General features: G+C 38.2%; 1 protein-coding gene across 3 annotated transcripts in view; it reads left to right on the top strand.

Annotated features, from left to right (window-relative positions):
• Window positions 1-641: 641 nt before the first annotated feature.
• Window positions 642-18,993, top strand: part of PNPLA8 (patatin like phospholipase domain containing 8) — a 43,535-nt gene continuing 25,183 nt past the window's right edge. For 2 of the 3 annotated variants that reach the window (XM_021682914.1, XM_021682915.1), the window contains exons 1-4: window positions 642-768; window positions 7,819-8,958; window positions 9,109-9,258; window positions 15,123-15,274. In XM_021682914.1, coding sequence (XP_021538589.1) covers window positions 7,909-8,958; window positions 9,109-9,258; window positions 15,123-15,274 — 1,352 coding nt within the window. In that variant the 5' untranslated portion in view covers window positions 642-768; window positions 7,819-7,908. The remainder of the gene's footprint in view (window positions 769-7,818; window positions 8,959-9,108; window positions 9,259-15,122; window positions 15,275-18,993) is intronic. The other variant, XM_021682916.1, reaches the window with a different exon arrangement.

The raw sequence follows: 18,993 nt of genomic DNA on the forward strand, positions 1-18,993 counted from the left end.
AATGTAAAGGCATTCTTAGCTCACAGATGTACAAAAACAGCCGATGGGCCATATCTGCTGTGAGGCTGTAGATTGCTCATCTGGTATGCATACAATGTCAGAATTCGAAAAATGTAAGTGTGAAGTGTGGGACCTTTTGTGGGAGGTACAGGGTAATGTCACAAGCTAACTTCCAATACGATAATACATGTGGAAGGGCTTTCCAGTGATACTTAGCCGCGGTGGCCATGCCCAGGAATGGCGACAGCAGAAGGCTAAGCAGAGGGGTAGAAGCCCCGGCCCAGGCCGCCCGCCACCCTCTCGGCCGACGGGAACGCAGCCCCCAGCTCCGCAGATTGGACAGCGCGCAGACACCGCCCTCAGGGACGTGAGGAGGGAGGCCGGTTGACAAGCACACGGAGTGAAACAACGGCCCCCACCAACCCAGCCGCGCCTCCCCGGCGCAAGCAGGCGCGTGCACGCACGCACATCTCCCGCACGTCGCTCACTCAGGCTCTATTGCGCATGTCTGGGAAAAGGAGCGGCGATTGACAGGTTGGCCCAGGCCGGAGCCGAGCGGAGGGGCTCCTCCCGGCTTGGCGGGTAGACGCGGCCCGCGCGTGCGTCACTTCCGCTGGGGCGGGACGGAGCTATGGGGGTGGCGCCCCGGCCGCTGCTGTTCTGTTTGTGTTGGAAGCTCAGCTGATGCGGGTCGGCCAGTGTGTGGACGTCAGTGCGGGACAGAGGCGCGTCGCCGCTGCCGCCCAAGTAGTTGCGGCCTGCATCCCGGTGAGTGGCGGCGGGCGGACAGAGGCGGGACGATAGGTTAGAGAAGAGGGCAGGCTCCTGGTCTCCCCGGGCACTTGTCTGGCCCTTCTTAACTGCCCTCGGGGGGCACTTGCAGGGTAAGAGAGCGGGGAGACGTCCGGCTTCGAGGAGGTCCCGGGACCAAGGTTCCAAGAGCCAGCCGGGCACCGGAAGGAGCCGCGGACCCGGGGCTGATTGGTGCGCGGTGCCCGCCCCCCCCCTCCCCCCCGCCCCCGCATCCCCCCCGCCCCCGCATCCCCCTCGGGTTTTGCTAGCCTGGACCCGCAAGCTGTTTTGGTTTCCTGGTCCCGCCCCGCGCTTTCTGTCCCACCCCCACTATTCCCAGTCCGGTTACCCCGAGTGTGTTTGGCTGCCCCTGAACTAGGGTTCTCCAGCAGTTCCGTGGTGACTGTCAAAACGGTTTCCCTATTCTATATCGTCCTCCACTCTCAGTGCACCGGGTCATTCTGCTGCGTGATGTTTTAGTTACCAGCGGTTTCTTTTTAACCCCACCCGCATTTAAGTGCCTCCCTCCCTCCATTGCTGGTGCTTCAGCAGGTTCAGGTGTGTGCTTTTTCAAAGATGAAGCTGTGTGAATCATTGTGTTGCAGTGTTCCCCGTCATTGTCATTTCTGTCATCATGCTGGGAGGAACCTGGTTTCTACGCCTAATACAATGATAACTTAAAAAAAAAGTGGTGACTTCTAGGGGAAACATAGAAGGAAGTGTCCATAAGGGACTATCTTCTTTAAAATGGTGTTTTTACTTCCAGTAACAGTTGCATCTGGTTCTTGCATATAGTCCTGGTTGCTGAGACTTTAGACTGACAAAAGTATGCTTCATTGTGCTGAGGAAATGCTGTTAAAACAGTGAAATAGAATTTTTAAATCCCAGAGTTAAAAAAAAATGTATTAAACTGTGAGCCGAGAATTGATGGCTCTTATGAGGCAGTTGTTTCCAAATCCATTGTAGTTATCTTGTTAAATTGCGCGATTTACTTGTACTTTCATTATAAGAACATGTTCTTATTTCATAATTTCTATTATCAAACTTTTTCTCAATGTTGATATTGCTTTTCTATTTCTTAGATCTATATTAAAATCTTGAGAGAGTGTCTTTATAGTGAAGTTGAGGGAAAAGATCAGTTGACTAGTTGATGTAATTATTTGCATCACTTGCAAAGTTGATAAAAATACAGCTTGTACTGAGTTGTTCTTTTGCTCAGTAATCACAAAGGAATTGTGCTGAAGGGTACATATTGCCTCACTTGTGGAACACATATTTGTGAAAAGGTCAGTTAGAACTCTTAGCCTTGGACACGTTTCTGTCATGTCATGTCTTAGTTATAATCTTTCTCTCCCATGTTATATATATATATATATATTTTTAAAAGATTTTATTTATTTGACAGAGAGAGACACAGCAAGAGAGGGAACACAAGCAGGGGAAGTGGGAGAGGGAGAAGCAGGCTTCCCGCTGAGCAGGGAGCCCGATGCGGGGCTTGATCCCAGGACCCTGGGATCATGACCCGAGCCGAAGGCAGACGCTTAACGACTGAGCCACCCAGGTGCCCCTCTCATGTTATATATTTTACTTTATTCATAATCCAGTTCTTTTAAGAACTTGCTGTTGTATTGGTTTCCATGACCCTGATTTTTTCAGGATATCTTTTCACCTGTGTTGTTTTGTTTTCTGGGAAGACTTCTTCTAACTCTGGATGTCAGTCAAGTCTCTACCCTTGTTCTTCTTTCTAAAGAAACCAGAGTTTTAAAATTTCAAATCCAAGGAATACTTTCGTAGGTCCATGAGTCCTGAAATGTTATGGAAAATATAGTATATATATGTAAATAACCATTTTTCAAGGAAGAGGAGCTGTGATCCCCAAATTCTTAGGAATTATTACTATAAACCTTTGTGTGTGTGTGTGTGTGCGCGCGCGCATGTGTGTGTAAAACCAGTCTTAGGTTTTTAGTTGTCATTGTGCTGGTAACTCCAGACATAAACCACAGCCTGTGTTCCTATAGTACATCCCCATTTAAATGTCCCATGTTACTTCATCCAAGAGATTTTTCTTTCATATTAAATTGGTCCCCTTCCCAGTCATCTCATAATCACAAATGGTATTCTCTGTGTGTCTCTAAATAAAAACTTGAGTTGTTTTGACTACTTCTCCTTACCCCATTCTTCCCTGTTACCAAGTCCCGTGTTTTGCTCTTTCCCCACTTTCAAAGTGTGGCTCAAAATAATGCTTTCTCCAGTACAGTAGCATTACCTTAATTCAAACCCTTGTCACTTTATGCCTGCATTATTGCAATAACTAAGGGAAGTCCTGTGTAGATTCATTCTTTCTATCCTCAGCTGAGCCTCCACCTAGGAATTCCCTTATTTCCTCAAGTTAAAACGCAGTTGCATTCCCTAGAGGTTGGTCTAAACCTCCCTATTGTATTTATTCCTCCACTGTATTTATACTACCCTATAAATAGGTACCCTAGTCTTCTCTGCTCTTTTCTCAGTAGATGATGGCACCTACCACTGTACATTCTTGTGTTTATCATTTTGCAGTCTAACTTTTGTTCCAGCAGAATTTACTCTCAAAACTATTCATGTGCATTTACTGGTGTGATTTGGGAGCAGTTAAATTAAGCGTGTTGATTTTGATAGTTTTCTATGTTTATTAATTTTTGCTTGATAATTTTAGTTTCTAAGAGGTGTATTAAATATTATGATCATGAAATTGTCTAGTCTTCCTGTAATTGTTCCTTTTTTTTTTTTTTGCTTTATATACTGTATTTCAGTGCCTTGTTGTTAGGTGTATTCATAATTGGTCATGAGAACTATGTCATTGGAAAGAAACAATGCAGACCCATTACCGTAGTCTAGGCTTGTATAGCTTTGTCTTCTGCTTGACTATTGGGCCCGTTTTTCCACCATTTTCCCTGTTTTTTACTTACCTTCAACTTCCTGGTTGTTCTTCTAGTCTTGAGTAGACAGAGCTCATTACTGTCTCCAGTATATATTTTACTTTGTTCATTATGCACTTCTTTTTTTTTTTTTAAAGATTTTTTATTTATTTATTTGACAGAGAGAGACATAGCGAGAGCAGGAACACAAGCAGGGGGAGTGGGAGAGGGCGAAGCAGGCTTCCTGCTGAGCAGGGAGCCCGATGTGGGACTCGATCCCAGGACCCTGGGATCATGACCTGAGCCAAAGGCAGAAGCTTAACGACTGAGCCACCCAGGCGCCCTCATTATGCACTTCTTTTAAGAACTTGCTGTTGTATTGGTTTCCATGACCCTGATTTTTTCAGGATATCTTTTCACCTGTGTTGTTTTGTTTTCTGGGAAGACTTCTTCTAACTCTGGATGTCAGTCAAGGCCCTACCCTTGTTCTTGGTTGCTTTTTCCTTTGTCTTGAATGCTTTTTCCCCAGATTTTCTTAACTTAATTCAGGTCTCCAGTAAAATGTCAACTCAGTTCTTCTCTTGGTCATGTCAAGTAAAATAGCCCGTTTGCCCTGAGTTTTGGAAGTATCTTTTCATGGTAGTTTTTTGTTGCTGTTGTTTAAAGATTTATTTATTTGTAAGAGAGAGAGCAAGCTTGAGCACACATGCTTGAGAGCGGGGGAGGGGGAGAGAGAATCTCAAGTAGACTCCCAGCTCAGTGCGGATCTCACACTCTGAAATCAAGACCTGAGCTGAAACCAAGAGTCAGAAACTCAATGGACTGAGCCACCCAGGCACCCCCTTTCATGGTACTTTTAGTTGATTCTACTGAACCCCCTTGGGGTTCACCAGCTCTGACTAGTTTTCATTTGCTTAAGGTCTGTGCACCATTCAAGGCAATGTGACTGAAGAAGATCCAGGCTTGTGATTTCTCAACTATGGATTTACCACTATTGGGGTGGTTTTTTTATTGTAATAAAAACAAGTATTATAAAATTTACCTCTACCTAAAATTGTTTAAGTATGTGGTCTGTGGCATTAAGTACATTCACATTGTTGTAAAATAGATCTCCAGTACTTTTTCATCTTGTGGAACTGAAACTCTGTGCCCATTAAACAACCCCTTTTGCCCCATTCCCCCACCCCTAGAAACCACCATTCTGTTTTCTATAGCTATGATTTTGAATACTCTAGATACTTTATGTAAGTGGAATCATACAGTATTTGTCCTTTTGTGACTGGCTTATTTTACTTAAAATAATGTCCTCAGAATTCATCCCTCTTGTAACATGTGACAGGATTTCCATCCTTTTAAAGGCTGAATAATATTCCATTGTAGATAAATACCACATTTTGTTTATCTCTTTTTCTGTCCATGGACATTTGTTTCCACCTCTGCTATTGTGTGCTTCTATGGACACAGGTGTACAAATACCTCTTGGAGACCCTGCTTTCAATTCCTTCGGATATATACCCAGAAGTAGGGTTGCTAGATCATATGGTATTTGTATTTTTAATATTTTCAGGAACCACAATACTATTTTCCGTAGCAGCTGTTCCATTTTACAATCCCACCTACAGTGCACAAGGGTTCCAACTTCTCCACGTCTCTGCCAACGCTTGTTATTTTCTGTTTGTTTTTAATCATAGTCATCCTAATGAGTCTGAAGTGATATCTCATTTGGTTTTGATTTGCATTTCTCTGAGGATCAGTGATGTTGAGCATCTTTTCATATGCTTGTTGGCCATTTGTTTATCGTCTTTGGAGAAATGTCTGTCCAAGTTCTTTGCCCATTTTTTTAATTGGGTTATTTGGTTTTTTTGTTCTTGAGTTGTGGGAGTCCATTCTTGGTTTTGAGCATAGCTTTTTATTCCACAAGTACTTTAATTGTATTTTATCAAATATTTCTGTGTTGGGGATTATGGGGCTTTTATGTTAATTCAGCTTATTCATTGACCATAAGTCTGAGGAATTCAGAAAAGCTGGGAAGGCAGATAGGTTGGTTTCTTTTCTTTCTGCCTCTCTGTAAAATTGGGTATTTTAAAATAATACGTTCACATGCGATTTAGAAAGATTTTAGTTCAGACTATAATCTAAACAGTCATGGTGGGTTCTGGGTTTCTATCTTTCTCAGTCCTGTCCTGTTTCATTCTGTCAGAGATTTGCTGGAATCCTCTTTCTAGTGTCATTCCTTTGCTTAAAATAACTCCATTGACAGTCTGATCTCCGATCTCCTTGGCAAGATTTGTAAGAGCCTTCATAATCTGGCCCAAAACCATCTTTGCAATATCATCTTCTACTTCTCCCTCATTATTCTCATTACTCTCTCGAGGTCTTGGCGTGAAACTAGACTGCTTGCAATTTTTGGTCATACTGTGTGTGCTTACTTAAATGCATTTTTGTCTTTGTGTTTATTTTTTTCCCCCACTATCTAAAATTCTCTCCTTTTCTCAACTTTCCACTTGAATTCCTTTTTAACTTTGTCCACTTTTTAGTGTCTTTTTATTTTTTGGACTTAACCTGGATATCCACTCTCACCATTCGCATGACACCGTCTGTTAAAATGTTTTAAACCATTTGCTTTTTCTTCTTTTTTGTTTGCTTTTTCTAATTATAAAAGTAATACCTGCTCATTGTAAAAAATACAATACAAAAGGAAAAAGAAAAAGCCCCTTTCCTTATTCTCTTTTGATCCCCTCCTTGGTTCACAAGAATAAACAAACTAGTGCTTACCCTTTCAGAATCTGTGTGTGTGTGTGTTTGTGTGTGCATGTGTGTGTGCACGCGCCATATGTGGACAGCCACGCATTTAAACTGCATGTATAGGTTTTGCTGTCTTCCGTTACCTAACATCTACCTGTTTACCTCTTTGTATCTCCACATGTGTATCGTGCATGTAGTATTGCAGCTGGCCTTTTTCACTGTAGTACATATAAAGGATATGCAGATCTAGTTTCCTTTAACTGCTACAGAATATTATATGGTAACCCATTCTGCTGTATGTATGTGCCATAATTTATTGAGCCATCCCTTGCTAGAAGACCTTTAGAGTTGTTTTTCATTGCTTTATTATTCCAAGCAGTGCATTAGGGAATGTGTATATATACTTTTGCACTCTTATACAAGTATTTCTGTAGGATTCTTAATAGAGTTTTAATAGTGGAATTGCTGATCAAAAAATATGTGCATTTAAAATTGTGATAGATAGTAGATAGATAGTATTTAGTATTTAGTATTACTTACTGTCAAATAGCCCTATGTGTCCCATTTCTCCAGCCCATTATTAATACTGGGTATTATCAACCATTTACATTTTTACCTATTGAAAGAACAAAATATGTTTTAGTTGGTATTTTTCTTTGATGTGGTGAAGGGTGTTTTCATAATTTTACTGTTTGTATTTCTTCATCTAATTCTCCATAAACTGGCCTGTTAATGTCCTTTGTCTATTTTTCCATTAGATTAATCTTTCTTATTATATTATGGTTATGAACCCCTTGTCTGTTAGATGTGGCACATAGCCTCTTCTAGTCAGACTTCTTTGATTTAATAAACACAACTAGATAGTGAAATGTTTTTTTGCATGGCTATCTGTAGCTCTAGACTGAAAGTTCCTTCGTATCCTGTTTGTCTTTGTGGTCTCAGCATCCAGCACCATGTCTGTGTAGATTAAATATTCTGTAAATGGTTTGCAATAGACGAGGTAGTTACAAGACTTGACTCTTTCAGAGAACTCAGAGTCTAGTGTCACATAAACTAATCCAGACTTTGACAAGGAAGAAAAACAACATAGGATCTAAATTGCATATTTAGTTATGTGTTGTAGGAAAACTTATGTATTTGGTAGCTTCTCTAAATTTGTTCTTAGAAACATCCTACTACTCACTTTCTTTTTTCACTGAATTCTATACTGAAAAATGAATTGTTTTCTGTGAGCTTAAAAGTCAAATCTACATTATCCCTAATGGAAATACGTTATTCTGTCTTCTTTTGAGACAAGTTGCTTAGTTCAAGTAGAAATGTATTTTATCTTATACCCAGTTTCAATTTTACCTTGAATCCTAATGTTTTTTTTTTCTTGCGATTTCAGGTAAGACCATGAATTATGGCATTTCTTAAATGAAGCATTCAGGAATGAAGTGAAAATCATAACATATAGAAAATAAATGATTTTTAAGTTATGTCTATTAATTTGACTATAGATATATATTATATTTACCTCCTTAGTAATGCAAGAAGTCTTTGTGGGAAGCAGAGAAGCAAGCAACTGCATTTCTTATGCTCACCTAAACATTACTGGAGGATAAGCCACGTCAGTCTACAAAGAGGTTTTCATACAAGCAAAATAAGATGTAAATTGACCAAAAGTGAAGCCCATTCTTGCAGCAAGCACTGTTACTTTCCAAGCCACCATGGTTTACATATTGGAATTTTGAAACTTAGCACTTCTACTCCGAAGGGACTTACAAAAGTGCGCATTCGTATGTCCCGTATTAAAAGTACTTTGAACTCTGTTTCAAAGGCTGTTTTTGGCACTCAGAATGAAATGATCTCACGTTTAGCTCAATTTAAGCCAAGTTCTCGAATATTAAGAAAAGTATCAGATAGTGGCTGGTTAAAACAGACAGGCATTAAACAAGCCATCAAATCTCTGAAAAAATACAGTGACAAATCAGTAGAAAAGGGTTCTTTTTCAGAAAGTCATATTCTAGATAAAGATGAAGATATAGGTAAACAAAGCCTTTTTCGTTACACAAGTAGTATAACCACAAGATTTGGAGAGTCATTCTACTTTTTATCAAAGCATATTAATTCATACTTCAAACGGGAGGAAAGAATGTCTCAAAAAAAGGAAAATAAACATTTCCAGGACAAACTTGAAGATAAAAAGATTGAAGAAGAGAAATCGAGCTCTCCAGATCCTGGTGTCCTGACTGATAAGCTAGATTCAGAATCTTCTTTATATTCTGTGGACAAGCCTGCAAGTGCCAGTGGGACACCTGAGACTCTTCCACTTTCTACTAAACAAAGTATTGCTAACTTTCTTTCTCGTCCCACCGAAGGTGTCCAAGCTTTAGTAGGTGGTTATATTGGTGGACTTGTCCCCAAATTAAAGTATGATTCAAAGAGTCAGCCAGAAGAACAGGAAGAGGCTATTAAAGCTGAGCAACCCGTCAGCAAAGACAAAAATGCAGAGGAGAAGAAGCAGTTATCTCTTCAGCGAGAAAAGGCAAGTCGTTATCAGTGTCGCTTGACATTTTAATTTTGGTCAAATGCATAAATTTCATTTCCCTATGGGACCTAAGAAACTTAATCACGTGTTGGTATTACTAGAGAAGTTTCACATTCTAATCATATACATTTTAATATGTCTTTGTAGATTATTGCAAGAGTGAGTATTGATAACAGAACTCGGGCATTAGTTCAGGCATTGAGAAGAACAGCTGACCCAAAGCTCTGCATTAACAGGGTTGAAGAATTGACTTTTCATCTTCTAGAATTTCCTGAAGGAAAAGGAGTGGCTGTCAAGGTAATTCTAATTTATTTAATCTGGTTTTGTCTTGGAATAGAAATACTAATACACTTTTTAAAATGGAGAAGGCAATACCTTTCATTTTTTTATTTAAATATTTTTATGGTTTTTATCATACACATGTGTCATAGAGTCAGTAATTGCCCCACTTATTCTGTTATATATATTATGCTAAATACTCTTTTATTCTATGATGATAAATTATGCTATTGATACTGCTATCTATACTTTGAGATTAAACGTTTTAAAATAGAAGATAAATCTCAGTGTGTTCATTGAATTGCTAAATAGTTGCCAAATTTTTCTTAAATGTGTTTATACTGTATAACTACTTTTAAGACAGGAGGTGTAATTCATAAGTAAAACCATTGCTAATTTTTATTTCATGATCTTTTTGTATTTGCAAGTCAACATTTTAATGATCTTAATGATAATTGATTGATAATTATATTAATAAAATGATTAGCTTTTCTTGGCCTCAGTTTTTTCAAATATAAAGTAGTGAAGGTAATTTAGACCCATTTAAATAGACTCTTTCCAGAGAAATACTATAAAACATGAATGATATGGTTGCGTCTCTTTCCATCTGCACTGCTAAGATTATTTGTCATATTTATCAACAAATTACAAATATATAATGAACAGATTATGTTAACATTTGATTAGAGATCTGTTAATGCTTGTTTTTAACTTGCCATTCAGAAAATTTTAAGTTAACTTAGTTCATATTTATTCCATTTTTTGACAACCATCTTGCTGAAGAGTTATGTCTTTAAGGTTGCCTTCTTTGTATAATTGTCTGTTGTATAATTGTTTGACTCATACATCATAAAGCTAAACTTTAGAATTTCATGTTCATAAAATTGGGAATTATCTTTCATAGATATTTAATCTCTTACCTAAAAGACAAATTTTCCAAAGGTAGATATGCTTTTAAGTCTATTTAACATTTCAGGGATATACTGAAAGCAGCGATCTAAAATAGAATTGCATACTTTAAAAAAATGTTTTATTGAAATATAATACAACTTGCAGTTATTGGAATCAAGTTCAATGAATTTTTCACACTCTAAACGCATCCAAGTAACCAGCACCCAGATGAAGAACACAATTTACCAGCACTTCAGAAACCTCCCTTGTGCCCCCTTCAGTCACAATCTCCCCAAATTAGTTTAGATAGATTAGTTTTGCGGGTTTTTTTGTACAAACTACTGTGATGGGGGGTTTTTTCATTCATCATGTTGGTAGTAATCATTTACATTGTTGTGAGTAGTTATAGAACATTCATTCTTGTTGCTTTCATATTGCATGGTGTGAATGTATTACAATTTATTTATTTATTGTACTACTGATGAATTGTTGGGTACTTTCCAGTCTTAGTCTATTATGAATAGTCCTGCTAGTAGAAACTTTAAGGGCACTTTTATTTTGCTTACTGATCACATCTAAGGACCCTTCAATACCAAGGAGTAATGTGTTGTAGGAATGTATATTCTGATCAAGTATGATTGAAAATCTGGATAGTCTTTAAAAAGTTCTTATCATTTCCCTAAATAAGAAGCATCTCAAAAAGAATGAACTTGATAAATTAAGACTTGTTAACATGCACACTCTCATGTGAACTTTCCCAGTGAAGTTTTCATTATTCGAAAGAATTGAGCTTCTGAAAAATGCTAGAATTGTTTGTTTTAAAACATTTGTATGAATTTCACGTTTTTGTGAATCATATTTATGGTGGCCAAATCAGAATGAATTGTCTTTGATAGACTTGTTTCCTCCTGTGTATATATATGTATTTGATGTGCTACATTTATGGCAGCCACATCTAGGAAATTGCCTTTGATGATTTTTTTCATTGTTGGTGAAGGTAGTCTCCTTTCACTATTTGTTAAATAAAGAAGTAACCTTTTATTATTAAAAAAAGGGCAGCATAAACTTTGTAAAAAATTTTTTAAAAATTAAAAAAATGAGAAAATAAGAATAACATATTTCTGCCCTCCAGAGATTACCACTGTAAATGTATTAGTGTCTATTTGTATTAATCAGATTAAGCCGAGTTAATAAACAATACCAAAACCTCAGTGGCTTAACACAACAGGAGCTTATTTGTCCCTTGTGCAAAATCGCCTGGGGGTTTGGGTGACTCTCCAGGACAGTGAACCTCTGTGTGGTGGCTACTTTGATCTTGTTCTCGTATGTTTGCGTTCGAGGCCTCCGTGATCACTCTTAGTAGGGTAAGAGTTTTCAGGAGCAAGTGCCACAGGTTTCTTCTAATTATGACTTACTTATCCTGTGCAATTGCGTTGGCCTGAGAAGTACTGTCTTCTTGTGCCTGGAAGTAGAAGCAAATTGGATATTGGTGAACATTAGTAATGTCTACCGTGGTATTTCTCTAGAAAATGTTCTATGCATATATATAATATACCAGAATAAAGTCATTCAATATGTACTGCTTTTTAGTCTGTTTTTTGTTTTTTCAGTTTGTAATGTACACCTCTCTGTGTCAGTAAATTGTCATCTCATCCTATACCCAAGTTGAAAATGTTCTTTGTGTAACTAATTGGGTCCAAATGAAGGTCCAGTCTAGACCATATTTATATATCATCTGGTTATTTCCCCTAAGTCACTTACAGCCCTGTTCCTCCTTATCCACAAAAGCTAATTGAAGAGACCAGGCTGGTTATCTTGTAGAATGGCTCACTTTGTGGATTTACGTGGCTTCCTCCTCATTGGTGTTATTTGATGTATTCCTTCTTCCTTTGTATTTGCCGAACACTGGAATATAAATATAAAGACTTGGTTGAGTTAAACATTTTTTGTTAGAGCACATTGTATATGATGCCACGTGCCTCATCTTCCATCATATCAGAACACGCATAATTGGTTGAAAAACCAAGGTTGACCACTGGATTAGGGAGATGACAGTCTGATCTTCTATTGGACATTTAGGTTAGAACCATAATCCCATCAGCCATTAACCTAATTGTTACCAGAACTAGTCATTTCATTAGGGTTGCAGAATGATAAATTTCTAATTCTGCCACTCCTTCTGCATTGTAATTGACATTCTTCTGTAAAAGTAGAGCTTTTCTTTACCAGCTAAAGCTATTTGGTTACTCAAAGACCAATTTCACAGGATAAGCAAGAAAAATGTTTAGTTTCCTTTTACTTAGTCACCAATTTTCAAAGTAAAGAGATGCTTTAAAAGCTGCCTCATTGGTGACATGAATTTTTTGGCATTTTTTTAAACTATCATTATGAATTCCTAGTTTTTCATAAATTGTGTTTCTATAATTTTTTTCCTCCCCCCTCTCTTTTTTTTGAATGCTGAATTCATCCCAACTTTGGTAGGGTCCCCAAGTTCATTTTGTGATTTTAACTTTTTATAAAAATATCATGGGCAGAAAAGTAAATGTAAGCACACAGCTCCGTGAATTTTCAAAAATTGAAAACATCTGTATAATCCTCACCCCTTTATGCCCCCTTCCAATCACTGTCTCCAAAGAGATTAGACCAGTTTTCCTGATTTTTAGCAGTCTAGATTAGTCATGCCTTTTTCTGCACATTCTACAAATGGAATGGTACAACTTGTGCTCTTTCATATCTGTTTTTTTCACTTGACATTATTTGTGAGAACCTTCAATGTGGAGTATGGTTATGAAACATTCTCATTGTGGTGTATTCTGTGGTATGAATAGGGGACGGTGTATCCATTTTACTGATGGACATTTGGATAGTTTCCGGTCTGGGAGTATTTAGGAATAGTGCTTCCAGGACGTATCTTTTGGAAAACACAGGTCTTTATTTGTTTGGGAGTGTATACCCAAGAGTAGTGGTCCTGGTCATGAAGTATACCTATTTTCATCTTAAGTAGATACTGCCAAATGGTTTTGCAAAGTGTTTATACCAATTTATACTTTTCGCCAAAATTGTGTCGACCTTCTGGTGGGTTCTACTTCCTCCCCAACACTTTATCTTTTTTATTTTAGCCATTGTGTTGGATGGTTAGTGATACTAAATTGTGGCTTTAGTTTGCATTTCTCTGATAACTGTGAAGTTTAGCACCTTTTCCAGTGTTTATTGGCCATTTGTATACTTCCTTTGTGAAGTGCCTGTTCCGGGTCTTACTCATTTTTCCTTTGGGTTGACCAGCTTTTTCTTACTGATTTGGAGAATTTCTTTATATATTATGGATAAAAGTTTTTATATATGTGGTGTATATTACATGTATATATTACGTATAATAGTAATATACAATAACTGTGTTTTTTGTAAATGTATTTTCCCACTCTTTGAGTTACCTTTTAACTCAGCTGGTTTCTCAGTCCTCCGTTTATAGCCCTCTGTCTGAACCAGTCCCAGTTATTCAGTCTTTAGTTTCTTCCCCAAATAAGTAAATACCTCAGGGAAGAAAGGCTGTAGTTTATGAGATCACTTCTTTTTTTAAAAAAAGATTTTATTTATTTATTTGAGAGAGAGAGCATGAGCAGAGGGGAGAGGGAGAAGCAGGCTCCTCCCTGAGCAGGGAGCCCGACGTGGGGCTCGATTCCAGCACCCTGGGATCATGACCTGAGCCAAAGGCAGACGCTTCACCGACTGAGCCACCCAGGTGCCCCTGAGCTCACTTCTTAGCAATTATCTCCTCTCCAGATTCTTAGCTCCTCCTGTCCTCATTGCTTCAGCAGCCCTCTTGTGCTTTTAAACAGATGGAACTTCTTTTGTCTTTTATTAAAGTTTTCTAATTGTTCTTGGAAAGAGACTGTTCTAACCAGAAATGGAAATTTACATTCCCAAGCTCCACCCAACTGAAAAGGAATATAGAACAATATTTTGTCAGATTTAAATTTATCATAAAAAAGAAACAAATGAGTGATACATTGGGTTTTTTTTTTTTTTTAATTTACTGAAGTTACATAGCACAAGTATAGCTGCTAGTCACCTATTCCCTTAAACCTGGGGTTCCCAACCAGATAAGAGGCTTATGTGTACAGAACCTAGAGAATCTCTGGTAAACTCAGTATAGAACCCTGGGATTTAAGCTCTTGCCTCTGGTCGGCAATATGAAGTTAAACACTTAGAGTCTTGGAGTCCTAGTTTTGTTTAGACTATTTAAGGGGCGCCTGGGTGGCTCAGTCGTTAAGCGTCTGCCTTCGGCTCGGGTCATGGTCCCAGGTCCTGGGATCGAGCCCCACATTGGGCTCCCTGCTCAGCAGGAAGCCTGCTTCTCCCTCTCCCACTCTCCCTGCTTGTGTTCCCTCTCTCGCTGTGTCTCTCTCTGTCAGATAAACAAAATCTTTAAAAAAATAAATAAACTAACCATTTAAATGTAATGAATTTGAATCTGAATTATTTGTTGTAATGGTCAGCTTTTGCCTTCTACCTTAATTATATTTATTGACATTTGTTTATATTTCACTATGAGCTACCCTTATATCCCATGTGCACAAGATGGTTTGTTTTTCTTTTGATAAGTTTTATTTCCAGTAATTACTATGAAGAAGTTTGATCTTTAGGATTTGGAGAAAATAGCTTATACAATTTATATACCTTTTGTTTTAACAGTTAATACTTTGTAAATTTGTGTTAAGCTAATTATATTTTTTCTAATTATTAAGCATTGAATCTTTTAAAGAAAATATTTGGACTGAGGTTAATTTTTAACCTAGATATTAGAAGAAATATAATTTAAATATTAATCGACATTACTGTGTTAAAAAGTAATGTCATTTAAGATATTGAGAAAGTAATAAACACTGGCACTGTGATTATATGTGATGATCTACATAGGTTGGTTAAAAATAATCATACATTTTCATTCTTGATTTGACAAAAGCAATAAAATATTTTTTCTCTCAATACAGGAGAAAATTATTCCGTATTTACTAAGATTGAGACAAATTAAGGATGAAACTCTTCAGGCTGCAGTTAGGGAAATTTTGGCCTTAATTGGGTATGTGGATCCAGTGAAAGGAAGAGGAATCCGAATTCTTACAATTGATGGTGGAGGAACAAGGTAAAGCTAGAAAAATGATTTTTTAAATCTAGAGATCCAGTTCAGCCTTAGAACTTTTTAAAACTGATTCTGTGTAATTATAGTAACTATATCATTGTAAAACCAAATTTTTAAAATAAAACATGAAATAGTTTTTCTTAATTTATTATTTTATCAATCTAAGAGCTTCTTTGTTGTTTTTTTTTTAAAGATTAATTTAGAGCGAGAGTGAGCATGAGCGGGGGGAGGGGTAGAGGGAGAGAGAGAGAGAATCTCAAGAGGCGCCATGCTCAGCGCGGAGCCCAACACAGGGCTGGATCCCAGGACCCTGAGATCATGACGTGAGCAGAAATAGAGTCAGCAGCTTAACCAACTGAGCCACTCAAGGCACCCCAAGAGCTTCTTTAACATATACCTGCATTTGCTTTTATTTTAATTTGACCTAGTATTTATTTCAGTTTGGTCTTTTCAGACCTTTTTGTTAGTTTAGGACAGTGTATCAACCATGATTTAAAAAATGTTGGCAAAGTTTTGTAATGTTAGCTTTCTTTTATTATATTTATCTTACCCAGGTTTATCAGTCAGCTAGTCACTTAATAAAGTGATGGCTATAGGGGTGCCTGGGTGGCTCAGTCGGTTAAGCGTCTGCCTTCGGCTCAGGTCATGATCCCAGGGTCCTGGGATCGAGCCCCGCATTGGGCTCCCTGCTCAGTGGGGAGCCTGCTTCTCCCTCTCCTCCCCTCTCAGTGTTCTCACTGGCTATCTCTGTCTCTGGCTCTCAAATAAATAAATAAAATCTTTAAAAAAAACAAAAAACAAAGTGATGGCTATAAAAGGAGTCTATATCAGTAACTTTCTGACTCCCCACATCCTCACCTGCAGATGCCAGTTCTGCTGCTACACAGGAGATACTTAATGTATTCTTAGCTCAGAAGAAGGTAATTTCACCATCAGACTCCATTCTTACTGTCAGCAGTTCATCGGTGCTTCTTATTAGTTTGCCTAGTTCCTTACTGCTTGTTGGTTAGATCCTTTGGTGTTAACCTTTCCCCCCAGATTTTCTAGCTTGGGTTCTAGTTCCTGCCATCTCTAGTCTTACCTCTGAAATTGATAGTACATGCCATGCCTACTGTTCTTTGATTACTTTGCCTCTCTGATTCGTTCTCTGATAGACCTGCCTTGCCAGTTACCATTTTGTATGTCCAAGTACTACCCTTATCTTTTTGTTAAATTCTAAAGTCCTGTATGTCAGCCAGATTCTTTTAATTTTGACACCAACGTGAATAATGGGTGTGAGTGATGAAGGAAGAAGGCTGTTTAATAATCTAGGCAGAGGACAATAAAATAACAGCTTTGGGTGGTGGCAGTGGGAAGCAGGAGGAAGGAAAAATATGCAAGAAAACTTTGAAGAAAAGGGGGATTGGATACAGAAGGAGGTCAATTGCGCTCTTAAATGTAGACCCCATGGAAGCCTGGGACAGAATTGCAGGGAAATGGGAGGAGGTGATTGGTATTGAGAAAGACAGTTCTGTTTCAAACATGTTGAATATAAGACTTTACACATCAAATAGAAGTGCTAATTTGGCAAATGAATATTGGGTTGATTGAGGAGAAAAGTCTTAGAAGATCTTTTGTGGGGTGCCTGGGTGGCTCAGTCAGTTAAGCGTCTGCCTTCGGCTCAGGTCATGATCCCAGGGTCCTGGGATTGAGCCCTGCATTGGGCTCCCTGCTCCGTGGAAAGCCTGCTTCTCCTTCTCCCACTCTCTCTGCTTGTGTTCCCTCTCTCGCTGTCTCTCTCTGTCAAATAAATAAATAAAATCTTTGGGAAAAAAAATCTTTTGTATGTTTCTTATGGAAGTGAAATAATTCAAGAAGGTGAACATCATTTATATGATAGATAAAGGGGTCTAGATTGGATTTAAACCCCTACAGTGTTAATGTACTGGAGAGGATCATTCTAGTTCATAGAATTAGTTCAAAGGGATGGGAAGTAAGGAGAGTGGCAGTTTAATGAGTAAGGAATTTTACTGAGGAGCAGGAAGAAGCCAGTCCTCTCTGCCATTAAGATCAGGGCAGATAGAAAGGAATCAGGGCAGATAGAAAGGAATCATCTATAAATGTATAGAATCATTCATTGAGTCAGCTGACAGGTTTTGAGTGCCTACCATGTTCTTTACACTGATTTGGATCCAGGAATCAGTCAGTAAGCAAAACAGACAAAATCCAAGTCTTTATGGTACTAGCATTCCAGAGGAGGAAAGAGAACAAATAGAAAGCAAAAATGTATTTTTTGAATAGTAAGGGGTGGTATGAAGAAAAATAAAGCAAAGTGATAAAGAGTAACAGTGCTATTTTAGAGAATGATCATGACTATGACTTCTTTTTTTTTTTCAATTTAAAAAAAATACTGAGTGGGGCGCCTGGGTGGCTCAGTTGGTTAAGCAACTGCCTTTGGCTCAGGTCATGATCCTGGAGTCCTGGGATCGAGCCCCGCATCGGGCTCCCCGCTGAGCGGGGAGTCTGCTTCTCCCTCTTACCCTCCCCACTCTCATGCTCTCTCTCTTCCATTCTCTCTCTCAGATAAATAAATAAAATCTTTAAAAAATAAATAAAAAAAATAAAAAAAATACTGAGATACCGACTTAACTATATTAACAACACAATGACTTGATACCTGTTTATTTTGCAAAATGATGACAATCTAGTTAACATCTATCACCACACAGTTAATTTTTTTTTCTTGTGATGAGAGCATTTAAGATTAACTCTTTCAATAACTTTTAAATATGCAGTATAGCATTAGTAACTATGTTACCATGTTGTACCTTACATCCCGGGGACGTATTTATTGTATTATTTATTGCGTAACTGGATGTTTGTACCTTTTTTTTGAAAAAGTAACATTTGAGTAGAGATCTGAAGGAACAGTCAAGAACATTCAGCTATCTATTTAGAGTGAGGGAGGTATGTTGAAAAGAGCTTTGGGACCAATAAGTATTTGATTTTAGAGAATAGGAGTTTTGTTAGTCATTCAGGGAGGAAATTGGAGTTGAAGACATTTGGGGAAATCTAACCATGGGTTAAGATGAAGGGAGGTTTAGATCAGCGGTTCTCCACTGGAGGCAGTTTTGCCACCTGGGGGACGTTTGTCAGTGTCTGGAGGCATTCTTAGTTGTTGCAGCTGGGGGACCACCACTTGCGTCTGGGGGGAAGAGGGCAGTTGATGCTGAAACCCTACAATGCACTGGCTAGCCTGACAGCAAAGACTTGTCCAGCCCAAAATGTCACGTGTGCTGCTGCTGAGAAGCCTTGCTTGAGGGGGACATGAGAAGGCAGCCAGGATGGGAAGTTTGTGTGGAGAGGAGTAAGGTATGAGGGCTTGGGGGAAAAAGAACCCATACCTTTTATTTCTTTTGTGTATGAGAGCCCCCTACAGTGTTAAGCAGAATCAACCTGGCAAGTGTATTTATTTCTAAGTTTGACCTGAATTAATTTATAAGTGCAGCATTTTAAAATAGTTTTCTTCCTGATTATACACGTAAACTTGGAGGGGGAAAAAAAAGAAAAATATATGAAGAAAAGCAAAACAAAAAATTATAGCTCACAATTTCCAGATTTTTAATATTTTGACTTATTTCTTTAAATCTTTTTTTCTTGCATGCGTATGTATGTGCATGTTTTATTTCTTTTTTATAAGATAATAGAGGTCACATTGTTAAATATATTTATCTGGCATTATC

Source organism: Neomonachus schauinslandi, chromosome 12, assembly GCF_002201575.2.
Source record: "Neomonachus schauinslandi chromosome 12, ASM220157v2, whole genome shotgun sequence".
NCBI lineage: Eukaryota > Metazoa > Chordata > Mammalia > Carnivora > Phocidae > Neomonachus > Neomonachus schauinslandi.